Source organism: Coturnix japonica, chromosome 7, assembly GCF_054131305.1.
Source record: "Coturnix japonica strain WE chromosome 7, WE-NBRP24, whole genome shotgun sequence".
In the NCBI taxonomy this organism is placed as follows: Eukaryota; Metazoa; Chordata; class Aves; order Galliformes; family Phasianidae; genus Coturnix; species Coturnix japonica.
In genome coordinates, this window is record NC_140669.1 from 2,747,104 (window position 1) to 2,759,365 (window position 12,262).

At 44.5% G+C, this 12,262-nt stretch overlaps 1 protein-coding gene across 50 annotated transcripts in view; it reads right to left on the bottom strand.

The window, feature by feature from the left end:
- NEB (nebulin) overlaps nucleotides 1-12,262 on the bottom strand; it is a 111,522-nt gene that overhangs the window by 1,236 nt on the left and 98,024 nt on the right. For 17 of the 50 annotated variants that reach the window (XM_085552092.1, XM_085552136.1, XM_085552138.1 and 14 more), the window contains 15 exons: nucleotides 12,032-12,124; nucleotides 11,461-11,553; nucleotides 9,699-9,791; nucleotides 5,827-5,919; nucleotides 5,153-5,245; nucleotides 4,540-4,632; nucleotides 3,950-4,042; nucleotides 3,083-3,175; nucleotides 2,707-2,799; nucleotides 2,338-2,430; nucleotides 1,987-2,094; nucleotides 1,592-1,775; nucleotides 1,062-1,154; nucleotides 357-506; nucleotides 31-140 (listed from right to left, as the gene is read on the bottom strand). In XM_085552092.1, coding sequence (XP_085408218.1) covers nucleotides 31-140; nucleotides 357-506; nucleotides 1,062-1,154; nucleotides 1,592-1,775; nucleotides 1,987-2,094; nucleotides 2,338-2,430; nucleotides 2,707-2,799; nucleotides 3,083-3,175; nucleotides 3,950-4,042; nucleotides 4,540-4,632; nucleotides 5,153-5,245; nucleotides 5,827-5,919; nucleotides 9,699-9,791; nucleotides 11,461-11,553; nucleotides 12,032-12,124 — 1,575 coding nt within the window. Of the gene's footprint in view, nucleotides 1-30; nucleotides 141-356; nucleotides 507-1,061; nucleotides 1,155-1,591; nucleotides 1,776-1,986; nucleotides 2,095-2,337; nucleotides 2,431-2,706; nucleotides 2,800-3,082; nucleotides 3,176-3,949; nucleotides 4,043-4,539; nucleotides 4,633-5,152; nucleotides 5,246-5,826; nucleotides 5,920-6,636; nucleotides 6,730-8,823; nucleotides 8,917-9,698; nucleotides 9,792-10,259; nucleotides 10,353-11,460; nucleotides 11,554-12,031; nucleotides 12,125-12,262 lie in introns of all 50 variants that reach the window. The other 33 variants (XM_085552096.1, XM_085552100.1, XM_085552118.1 and 30 more) reach the window with 29 other exon arrangements.

Consider the following 12,262-nt stretch of genomic DNA (forward strand, 5'->3'; position numbering starts at 1 on the left):
TGGGCAGTGCAGTGACCCAGAGCTACTTACCCCAGCAGTGGATGGGTGGGAAGGAACAGATGACACAGTGGTTTGCTGAGTGGCAACAGATGCTGACCTTTGCTGCGGCAGCTCTATGGTCTTAGCATGTTTATAACCCACTATGAAAGGAAACAAAATGTTTACAGTTAATGCTCGTACTGGTGGGGGAGCAGAGTTGCTCTGATTAAGGATACTGGGATGGGGCGGGTGGTGATTAAACCTGCCCTTTATCCACAGCACTACAGCTGCAGTTGGTCAGGGCCACAGCTCAGCACTTGTGTGCTCCTGCTGTGAGCCAGCACTGAGTGCTGCCCCAGGCTGTCAGGTTCCCATACCTGTGGTGGTGGTGGTAAAGAAGCCTCCATTGCTGTAGTAGGACAGGTGCTGATTCACCCCCTCCGAGGGCTCTGACTTCTCATCCCCCCCGCTGATGCTCAGGGCGCTGGCAGAGCGGGAGTGCTCCCGGCTGCGGCGCTGCGCCTGGACTGCAAGGAGGAAACCAGACTGTCAAAGTGGAAGAGATGGAGCAGAAGCAGTTACTGGGCTTTACTAAGTTAATGGGACAGAGCATGGCTTCATCCGTCTGTTCATGGTTAATCAGTGGTATTGGAAGTGCTTTTAAAAGCCGCTATGCTGAAGTTCCTTTTCTTTCTAATATCCAGATTTGTTCTTTTCCCAATCTTCTCTTGTGCTTGCTAGATCCAAAGTCTGTACCCAAGTAAGTGACTACTTGCTTCCCTTGCCCAGCTGCCCCAGAACAACATGATGGCCCCACGCTGTACACATCTCTCCAGCAATGAGTAGGGAAGAGAACTGAGGTACAGCATTTGGGGAGCTAAAAAGGAGGCAGTGTTACAGGCAAGCAGCTGTGCTGTCAGTGTGTGGGGCTGTGCATCCTGTACAGCCCTGTGCCAGGGGAGCACTTGCAATAAGCACGTTAGCCTGTACTTGCATTCTTGCACAGAGAAAGACTTGGAACTGTACTTCAGTGTCCCCGAGCAGTTAGCTTTGCTGTTGGATTTGCACAGAGCGGACCCAACCTGAGATCATGTGTAAGCTCCGGGACTGAATGTTGTCCTCTGCAGGGTCATAGTCAAAGACGGAGCCAGGATTTGTGCGCCATACACGAAGACCTGCAAGAGAAATGACTGAGGAGCTGGAGCCCAGGCATGTCCTGGAGGGCCAGAGCAGCACAGAGCCCTCCTAAGTGGGAGTAAAAACACACAGGGGAAAGGAAAGCAGGAGCTGATAATTGATGCTTATCAAGGCTGTAGGACAGAGATGTGATTGGTGAAAAATGTGAGGTGAACTTCTTAAAAATACAAATAAGAAATGACAATCCAAGCCTGGTATCTGCTACACAAAAGCCATAGGGAGGGGAGAGGCAGAGAAGGCTTTGATAAGACCACCAGCTTCAGTTAATGGTCAGTATAAGTTACTGTTGAGCTTAAATTAATAAAACTATTTTTCAAGGTCCCCTTGTGTTTTGTGTCAATGAAGTGGCGCAGTTTCATTCTGTGTCAATGAAGTGGCGCAGTTTCATTCTGTGTCAGTGAAGTGGTGCAGTTACCTGTCAGATTCTCCTGGTCCTGGTCCACGCGCTTCTGCTCCATTTCTACCACTCGTCTCTGAATGCCCCTATAGCTGATGTCACTGAAGTCCTGCATGTTCTTCTTCACACGTTCAGTTATGGGGTCAGTGACTACAGGGGTGAAAGTACCTTTGTTTTTCTCAAAATCTTCATGGTATTTCACCTGTAATGGAAAACACAATCTCAGTCCTGCTTGTTTCCTGCTACTCTCAATTGTGCTCCTTGCAGATGGGCCAGTGCCCTTCTGAAGGTTGGCTTTCACTGAGGTATAACTGGTCTGTTACTGATAAACACGTATCGTCCCCAAGAAGGCAACCCTGCTGCATCTTGGAACAAAGCTTTTAAGGAGCAGACCTTCACTGAAGTGCCCTTACTGTCGAGATGTGTTTCTGTGTCTCCCGCACACGCCGCATTTCAGGTGTGTCCAGAACATAAGCAGCTTTGCCTTGAACCTGTTTACGGAAGCTGTCTGAGTAAAGGACCTGCAGATAGAAAAAGGAAGTGAGTGCAAGGTAATGGGGGGGGAGAAAAAACAGAAGAGGGAGGGAGGAAGGCAGGAAGGAATGGAGAGGAGGAAGAGAGAGGGGAGTAAGGGAGAGAGTGGAGGGAGGGAAGGGGGGAAAAGGAAGGGAGAGGGGGAGGGGGAATAAGGAAGAAGGGAAGAGGGGAAGGGAAGGACTCCCATACTAATTCAGTTCATATCTTTCATCTACTGCAGGACTTACTGAGCTGATGTTCTCTTGGTTGCGCTTTGCTCTCTCCATCTCTGGGGTCATGGGTGTTGGGGTTCCTTTCGCAAGGTGTTCTTTGTACAACACCTACAGAGCACAGAACGCACATACAGGTCATAACAGGCAACCCAGCAGCTCACGGTGCTGGCGGTGTTACTGTGTAAGCATAGTCAGCACTGCAGGGACAGATCTTGGGAAATAAATAAAGCTGCTAAGAAGTTAACTATTTTCTTGAGCAAAAGGGAGAAAACGGGAAATACGGAGGCAAAAACACGGAACACAGGGAGAGAATGGGGCTGAATTAGAAGTGGATTCTCTTCACAAAGGTTATTGTTAACCTAAGGCAGGTATCTTCCTCAGTACCGAGCTAATTTGTTCCTGGTTGCGTTTGACTCGCTCCATCTCGGGAGTGACCGGTGTGGGGGTCGCCTTCCCTAAGCCTTCCTTGTACACAACCTACAGACCACAAAGCAACCCAACGTCACAAGTGCACAGATCACAGCTGCAAAGGCTGGTTCTCGAATCAACACCATTTGTTACAACAGGGAAAAAAATAAGTGAGGAAAAATATTAAAAAGTGAGTAAAAATATTTGCAAACTATAATTTACCGTTATAATTATTTTCTACGTCCAAGGGGAAAAATTAGAGTGTTAAATAAAAACCAGGCAACCTTAAGTCAGTCATTCAGAAAGAGAACAACGTCTCTATCTCAGCCCCTTTACACCTTGCAGACGATACCGAGCTAATCTGTTCTTGATTGCGTTTCACTCTCTCCATCTCAGGAGTGATAGGGGTGGGGGTTGCTCGCCCCAAGTTCTCTTTGTACCACACCTGTGGGATACAGAACACGTATCCGGCATCTCACATTAAAAGCCAAGAGCATTCAGAAGGATTCAGACACAGGGAGTCACTCAGTTATCAGAATTCAAAACAGGAATGGCAGGTTACGGGACGGATCACTGCAAAAAGCCAAACGCCTAAAGCTAGTGGGAGGGGTAAGAAAAATGAACTGGAAAAGAGAAGCTGGTTACAACTGATTGTTTGGGTTAAAATGAAGGGCTCTATCCAGCTACAGCTGCAACCTTGGCTCCATGGGCTCAAGGAAGCCACCGTGACCCCAAGAACTAAGGACTGTGACAGCCACCCTGCTGGTTATGACCCCTCTGTGCCCAAACCCTGACTGGGAGGTGTCCTACCCAGAAACATCCCTGGTACCACCTCAAGCAATACAATCTCAGAGGTGGGGCTTTCCCCGTGGCATGTTTGGTTTTGGGGTTGGGTTTTCTCCCATTGAAGTCAAGGAAAGGACAACAACAGCTTACAGACACAGCACAGAGATGGAGCTGAGTGCTGCTTCCCCCAGGGCCATCAGTGCTGGCGTTGGCTGGATAGAGCCCAAGTGAGACGAACCGAGCTGTAGAAAGCTCCTACACCTTTGGATCAGAATGTTAACACTGAAGTCAAGTTTGTTTTAGAAAGGGAGAGATTAACTCACAGAAACAAATCTATCTATTTTCTACATTAAAGTTGAGTACAGTTAGAATGTTACTTGATTAACATTACTGTAGACGCAAAGGGGGAAAAAAATCTGTATTTTGAAGGTACCGAGCTAATGATTTCTTGATTGCGTTTGACTCTCTCCATCTCTGGAGTGATTGGTGTTGGGGTCACCTTCCCCACATTTTCTTTGTACAAAACCTATAGGATACAAGGGAGTATCCAAATGTCATTAAGAACGTACTTCCACCAGCACAGAAACCACAAACAACCACATACAGTAACAGCTCCTGGGTTATTACACCTCAAAGGGGTTAGATCTGGGGCCAACGTGGTTCCTGACAGAAGCAATGGGAGTGTTGCCATTAATCCATTATCAACCATTAATCCATTATCAACCGTGTGTAGAAGCAAGATAGTTACAAGAGATAGTTAAAACAAAAGATAGTTAAAACTGCAAAGAGACAAGTCCATTAAAAAATAATAATAAATCAGAGGTCAAACCATTCTAGTTAAATTCTGCTTTGGACGGTGTTAAACAGGAGAGGAGAAATTACAACTCGTTTGCAGGCACAAACTGGGTTGTTCATGCTACCTGACAGGGTGGTGTTTTAAGAGTTAGGAAGCACAGGTCAGTAAAACTGCTACTGTGTGTTAAACACATCAGGTCTTTAGGAATTGGGTTCCTGTAAGAGTACCGAGCTAATGATCTCTTGATTGCGTTTGACTCTCTCCATCTCAGGAGTCACAGGGGTTGGGGTGGCTTTCCCTATGTTCTCCTTATATAACACCTATGAGACATAAGAAAAGGAGCCAACAATAAGCAAGCAGCTCTCTGTAAACACAAAAGCATCTTTTCCTTGTATTTACTATCACAGGGCTGAGGTACTGTAGGTTTGTTTCAAGGTACACAGCAATATTTTAGTAGAGAAGTCAAGTCTGGTGTTGGGTGATGACCCAATAGATAAGTACTGTAAATGAGACTGCAAAGCACTGTGCTGAGGATGTTACAGGTATTTCAATTATTATAAATTCCATCAGCGCTGCAGAGAAAATAAAGGACCTCTGTTTATTGTCAGTTCTTAGGATTAGGATTATTAAATTAAGCCTTACGACCAATAAAACTGCACCAAGTTAACACAGTCACTGTAAACCACAGTAAGCCGCGGTAAGAAGTGATTGCTTATTTAAACTGCTTTAGAGCCAGGGTCAGCACGATTTCCAGTAAGTGTCACAACACCCACTTATTAAAGCTGTTAAGTTGTTTGTTTCAATAGAGTTAAAGGATGCGTTTTTTTCTTGGTGAAGTACCGAGCTACAGATCTCTTGGTTGCGTTTGACCCTCTCCATCTCTGGAGTGACGGGGGTGGGGGTCCCCATCCCCACGCTCTCTTTGTACAACACCTGCACAGCAACAAGAAGCATCCAGAAGAAATCAGAGCACAGAAATAATCACATCCCACACAAAGCCAAAGAGCTGAGTCTGGTGGATTGTCATCTGCTCTCCCGTGCCCTAGAAGCTGCCCTGAAGGCTTCGATTACACCCATAGGGTCTGACGGCAAACGTGTCCGTGCCTTTATCTTACAGCTACAACAAACCCAACCCAGAAGCTGTCAAAGTAGCACTGAACAGATGTATCTCCATGGTGGAGCCTGCTGGAATCCTCCTGATTCCACGACAGGAGCACTACAGTGGGAAAGCAATTACAAAAAAACCAACACAACACACAAGTTTATGTTAAAGGAAGTTGAAACAGGGAGTAAAAATGGTTAAAGACATTGAGGATCATGTAAATAATTACGCATGTGAAGAAGTGGAACGTAAGTAAGACTGGGAAATACAGTGAAAGAGGAAGGACGGTTTTTTAACTTGATTAAACTGATTATGTGGAAGGAAGGAGAGGAGACGTTCTGTTTTTAATATAGATTAAAAAGTTCAGTTGATGTGGAGTTAAGGGGAACACAGCTTTTCCCCCACCAAGTACCGAGCTGATGTGTTCTTGATTGCGTTTGACTCTCTCGACCTCAGGAGTGACTGGTATTGGGGTCCCTGTCCCCAGCTCCTCCTTGTACAACACCTGTGGGTAACACGGCTTTGTTAAAACACCATCAGGAGCGGGCAAACAGCACAGCACGCAGCTTAGTGGGAAAAGAGGCTGAGTGTTACTCAAGGCTGCCCTGAGCCAAAGCTTGGAATGAAAACTTGAAACCTTCCTCAAAACAATGACACACTTTGCAAAGAGTTTGATTCTCAGGGCTTTGAAGAAAACCTCTCTGCTATAGTAGATGAAGACTTCCTAAGGGAAGAAGGCCACAAACAGAACCAAAAAGGAACTAAGGAATAACCCTGTTTCAGTTACCCATTCAAAAGCAGCACACGCAGAGCAGGTTAAACCGGCCCTTGTCAGAGCACCGTTATGCAGAGCTCATTCCCACTGGCTGGAATCACACCACAAATAGTTCAGTTTTAAAGGGAAAGGAGAAAAAAAATCAGGAGAAAACCCACAGGAGGCAAAGCTGAGGACTGAAGTGATTAACAGAAGGAAAAACCTGATATAGCTTAAGAACAAAAAAGCTCTAAAAGGTGATCAGAGCCAAAAGAATGGTGGGACCCAGAAGTTATTATCATTAAGATTGTGAGACCAAAGCAGAAGAACGAGAATGATGTAAGTAATGATTACACAGGGAAAAAAAGTGTCAAAGGGAAAAGGAAATTCCTTTGTAGGTTGATTATAAGAGATGGGAGAGGAAAGAAGCGTCAAAGGGGAGGTTTCAGCTTTCCAGACTGCAGATACCGAGCTAATGTGTTCTTGATTGCGTCTGACTCTCTCAATCTCAGGAGTGACAGGGGTGGGGGTTCCCATCCCCACATTCTCTTTGTACATCACCTGTGGACAACACGGCCGTGAGGAAAGGAATGGAGAGCAATAAGGAAAAAATCAATCAAGAACCAAGGATTGAAGTGATTAATGAAAGGAAAAGCAGGTGGGGAAGAAAACCAACGTTCAGAGTGAAAAAGAAAAGGACTGGAACAAAGAATCAAAAAGTTACCATCATTAAGAGAATTAATCAAAAGGGGGATAAAAACATGGTAAGTAACCATTATGTAGGAAACAGCACTAAAACAAGGGGAGTGGGACACTGCTTTTGGTGTCAGCTGATACAGGTGAACAAGGGCAATTCTGGGTGTTAACATTATTTTTATCAAACCACAAGGGAATTTTCTTCTTTTCCAACTGAAAGATACCGAGCTAACGTGTTCTTGATTGCGTCTGACTCTCTCAATCTCAGGAGTGACAGGGGTGGGGGTTCCCATCCCCACATTCTCTTTGTACATCACCTGTGGACAACACGGCGTGAGAAAAGGAATGGAGAGCAACAAGAAGACAACAGTAACACCCTGCTGGCTGAGACCAAGTGGAACACAAGAGAGGTGTTTTTCTCCGCTGCAAAACACATTAAAAACCCCCCTAGACATGGAAAAGCAGTGCTCTCCTGCCTTGCCTGCAACCCTCCTATCCATACAGAACAGCACAGTGCTGTGGTTTTGTGCACCCAGCCCAACTGGTTCCATCATGGCTACAGGCCTGAGTGCTGCCATTGGGCAGCCATGGTAAAACATCCTCAAAGAACAATGTGAGAAGGACAATGAAAAGGAACAAAGGAATGATCTTTGCTCTCTTCACCTCCACCCATCAACGTCACCAACACCTATCAGGGCACTGAGCTCATCCCACAGTCTGTATCAGAGCACTGACAGCTTTGTTTCAATACACAGCAAAACCAGCAGGAAAAACCAAACCAACCAAGAACCAAGGATTGAAGTGATTAATGAAAGGAAAAGCAGGTGGGGAAGAAAACCAACGTTTAGAGTAAAAAAGGACTGGAACAAAGAATCAAAAAGTTACCGTTATTAAGAGAATTAATCAGAACCACGGAATAAAAATGTGGTAAGTAACCATTATGTAGGAAACAGCACTAAAACAAGGGGAATGGGACACTGCTTTTGGTGTCAGCTGATTGCAGGTGAACAAGGGCAACTCTGGGTGTTAACATTATTTTTATCAAACCACAAGGGAATTTTCTTCTTTTCCAACTGAAAGATACCGAGCTAACGTGTTCTTGATTGCGTCTGACTCTCTCAATCTCAGGAGTGACAGGGGTGGGGGTTCCCATCCCCACATTCTCTTTGTACATCACCTGTGGACAACACGGCCGTGAGAAAAGGAATGGAGAGTAACAAGGAGACAACAGTAACACCCTGCTGGCTGAGAGACAGAGGGGAACACAAGAGAGGTGTTTCTCTGGGCTGCAAAACAGGTGGATTAATAAAAAACCCCCAAACCTACAGCAGTTAAAAAGCAGTGCTCTCCTACATTACTTATAACCCTTCTCACCCTGCAGAACAGCCCAGAGCTGTGGTGTGCACCCAGCCCAACTGGTCCCAGCATGGCTACAGGCCTGGCTGCTGCCATTGGGCAGCCATGGTAATGAACTCCTCAAAGAACAAGGTGAGAAGGACAATGAAAAGGAACAAAGGAACAATCTTTGCTCCCTTCACCCCCACCCACTGACATCACCAACACCTATCAGGGCACTGAGCTCATCCCACAGTCTGCATCAGAGCACTGATTTGTTTTAACACACAGTACAACCAGGAGGAAAAAAAAATAGCAAAAGAAGCAAGGATTGAAGTGATTATTGAAAGGAAAATCAGATGGTAAAGAAAATAAGTGCTCAGAGTAAAGGAAAAAGAAAATATTTGAACACAGACTCTGGAAGGTACCATAATTAACAGAACTACTCAAAACAGAGGAATACAAAGGTGATAAGTAACCATTATGTAGGAAAAAAGGACCCAAAGAAGGGGAATGGGACACTGGCTGTGGTGTCAGTTGATTACAGGGGAAAAAGGGTAACTCTTAGAGTTATAATTATTTTTAAATAGGTCAAGAGGGAATTCACTTCCAACTGAAAGATACCGAGCTAATGTGTTCTTGATTGCGTCTGACTCTCTCAATCTCAGGAGTGACAGGGGTGGGGGTTCCCATCCCCACATTCTCTTTGTACATCACCTGTGGACAACACGGCCGTGAGAAAAGGAATGGAGAGCAACAAGGACACAACAGTAACACCCTGCTGGCTGAGAGACAGAGGGGAACACAAGAGAGGTGTTTCTCTGGGCAGCCATGGGCAAAAAATAGGAATTAAAGAAAAAAAAACAGAAATGGGAAAGTAGTGCTCTCCTGCTTTGCTTGTAACCCTCCTCTCCATACAGAACAGCCCAGTGCTGTGGTTTTCTGCACCCAGCCCAACTGGTTCCATCATGGCTGCAGGCCTGGGTGCTGCCATTGGGCAGCCATGGTAAAACATCCTCAAAGAACAAAGTGAGAAGGACGACGAGAAAGGAACAGAGGTACAATCTTTGCTCTCTTCACCCCCACCCATCAATGTCACCAACACCTATCAGGGCACTGAGCTCATCCCACAGTGCATCAGAGCACTGGCAGCTTTGTTTTATCACACAGTACAGTCAAACCAAGAACCAAGGATTGAAGTGATTATTGAAAGGAAAAGCAGATGGTAAAGAAAATAAATGTTCAGAGTAAAGAAAAAATAATAATGAAGACAGATTGAAACACAGAATCTAAAAGTTGCCATCATTAAGAGCATTAATCAAAACCAAGGAATAGAAATGTGGTAAGTATCCGTTATGTAGGAAAAATAACCAAAAGAAGGGGAATGGGACACTGGCTGTGGAGTCAGTTGATTACAGGGGAACAAGGGTAACTCTTAGAGTTATAATTATTTTTAACTAGATCAGAAGGGAATTTTCTCCTTTTCAGAGTACAGATACCGAGCTAACGTGTTCTTGATTGCGTCTGACTCTCTCAATCTCGGGAGTGACAGGGGTGGGGGTTCCCATCCCCACATCCTCTTTGTACAACACCTGTATGGTAACACAGCAGCGTAAAAAAGTATAACATACAGACTGTATCCGAGGGGGGCAGAGCAGCACAGTTAGTTTGGATGCCTGCTACATTCACTAGAAAGAGGGAAATGTTAGGAACTGGAAACGAGGTAACACTTGTGATCAATCCAGGGGAAGGCTTCCGAGCTCCTGAATGGTCCCAGGAATAAAGCGTCAGAAGAATGGAATTAAGCAAACGGAGGAAGCAGGCATTTTTTAAGGAAATAAAACTCACAAAACTTGAAGGACGTGAAGCATTAAATGTGACAATTATTAGAAAAAACTTATAATATTTTTGCTGACAATGTAAGGAAGACTGAATTTTAACAGCAGAACGGGGGTGTTCACTGTAAGTTATCTGCAGAGCTCAGAACATTTACAGAGGTGTTAGAAGGTTCTTCTGAAATGAAGTTAAGGGACCGTATTTCTGCAAGTAGGGAAGAGTACCGAGCTAAAGATTTCCTGGTTGCGTTTGACCCTCTCCATCTCAGGGGTCACAGGCACTGGGGTTCCAACTCCCAGCCCCTCTCTGTATAACACCTGTGTGGCAGCAGGGAAGTGGGGTTTGTTTGGTTTGTGGGGGGTTTGTAAGGAAAAAAAGGAAAGGAGAAGGATGGGGCAAGGAGAGAGAGAGAGAGAAGGAGAGAAAGTGAGTACAGAGAAACCTCCAAGTATGAAAAATATAGTTTTATCAGCCTTGTTCAAAAGCTAATAGAGAAAAGTCAATAAAATAATCAGCTAAGGGCAAACATTTCTGCAGTCCTGCCTCCTTCCACAAGGAATTCAGTCCTTAAACAGTACTTAAACAAAAGATCTTAATGGTCAGCTTTCCCTCACGAGTATGAAAGACAGAAGTGATGATCATAGAGTGAATTAAATGTAGCACACGAAGTGTGACTATTGGGGCTTCTCTGAACTTTACTACAAATGTCATCAGTTCAGGTCTGAACTTTGCATCTGTTGTGTTACAGTCAAGATCAGCCCTGAGTCACTGCAATTGAAACAAATAAACAACAAAGTCATGAAGTGGAACACTTAAATTGTGCACGGCAACTTGACTGGAATGGGTCAGAAACAGCAACAATTCTGGATAGAAATGCATTACTACAGACATTTCCCCCCACTTGTGCAATTTTCTCCATTATTCACATCACAGTGACACAGGGATGCCACCAGGTTTCCTTATACACACCTGTAGGATACAAGAAAGCATCCAACAAACAAAAACATGCAAAGGCAGACACGCTCTGGCCTCGTTAGTCTGCTTTGCTTCAGGAAGTGTTAAGAGTTCGTTTTGCTATAGCACTGCACCAGCTTGGTGAGTCTGAAGAGCGTTAAAAGAATCAGCTTTGCTTCGCAGGAGTCACCCACACTGTCACTGTATCAGTGGGAAGAAGAAATAAGTCACTGCTGAGCTGATTTAAGTAAATCAGAGTTGAATCTCACAGCTGGGATAATTTAATGGCAGTTATGCTAGACTGAGGGGAAAAAAACCCACAATATGAGGATACTGGCAAGTTTTAGTGACTTGATTAAGGAGAGGGTTGTTCAAATTCATTAAACAAATTGGAAGAAGAAATTAATATGGAGCAGTTAAAGGGATGGGATTTGCACTCTCAGGGGCGGGGGTTGCTTCATTGGGCAATACCGAGCTAATGTTCTCTTGGTTGCGTTTCACTCTCTCCATCTCTGGAGTGACCGGGGTTGGGATGCCTGTCCCTAAGCCCTCTTTGTATGACACCTATGAGGTACAAGAGAATTTCCGTACAAAAAAACCCAACCAAACAAAGAAACAACACAAAAACCAGCACTCAACACAAGCAAAATAATCACATCTCACTATTCTGCGAGTTATGTTTAGCGTTAGGGTCACTTTTTCATTAATTGCACGCTTGTTCTAGAGGTGAATATTAAAGAAGTGGCTGATTATTCTGTAAATATGGCTACTATATATCATAGGAGATAAAGGGTTAAGATAAAACAAACACCAGATTGGTTTCATAGCTTATAAAGGTTTGGGCTCTTAAAAAGAAACCCGTGTAAAGTTGTAAATCACTCCAAAAAGTTAAAGCACAAAAAGGTGGAAGAACTGGGTTAAAAATATTGCCAGAGAGAAGAAAGGAGTGCGGTGAGGTGAGATTTTAAATCACTGAATAAGAAAGGAGTACATGTTAGGATGTTATGCAAAAATGAATTGTTATCATCTTTTTCTTAAATACCGAGCTAATGTGTTCTTGATTGCGTTTGACTCTCTCTATTTCTGGAGTAACAGGTGTTGGGATACCTGTCCCCAGGTCCTCTTTGTACAAGACCTGCAGAATACAAGCACCCAAAAGATGAGATATGTCCCTTTGTCCAGTACCCGCAAAACACCTGGATAGGCACTTCACCTGGTTAACAGATAAATACAATCTTAGATATAAACACGCACATTACTTTGAGTGTGGATT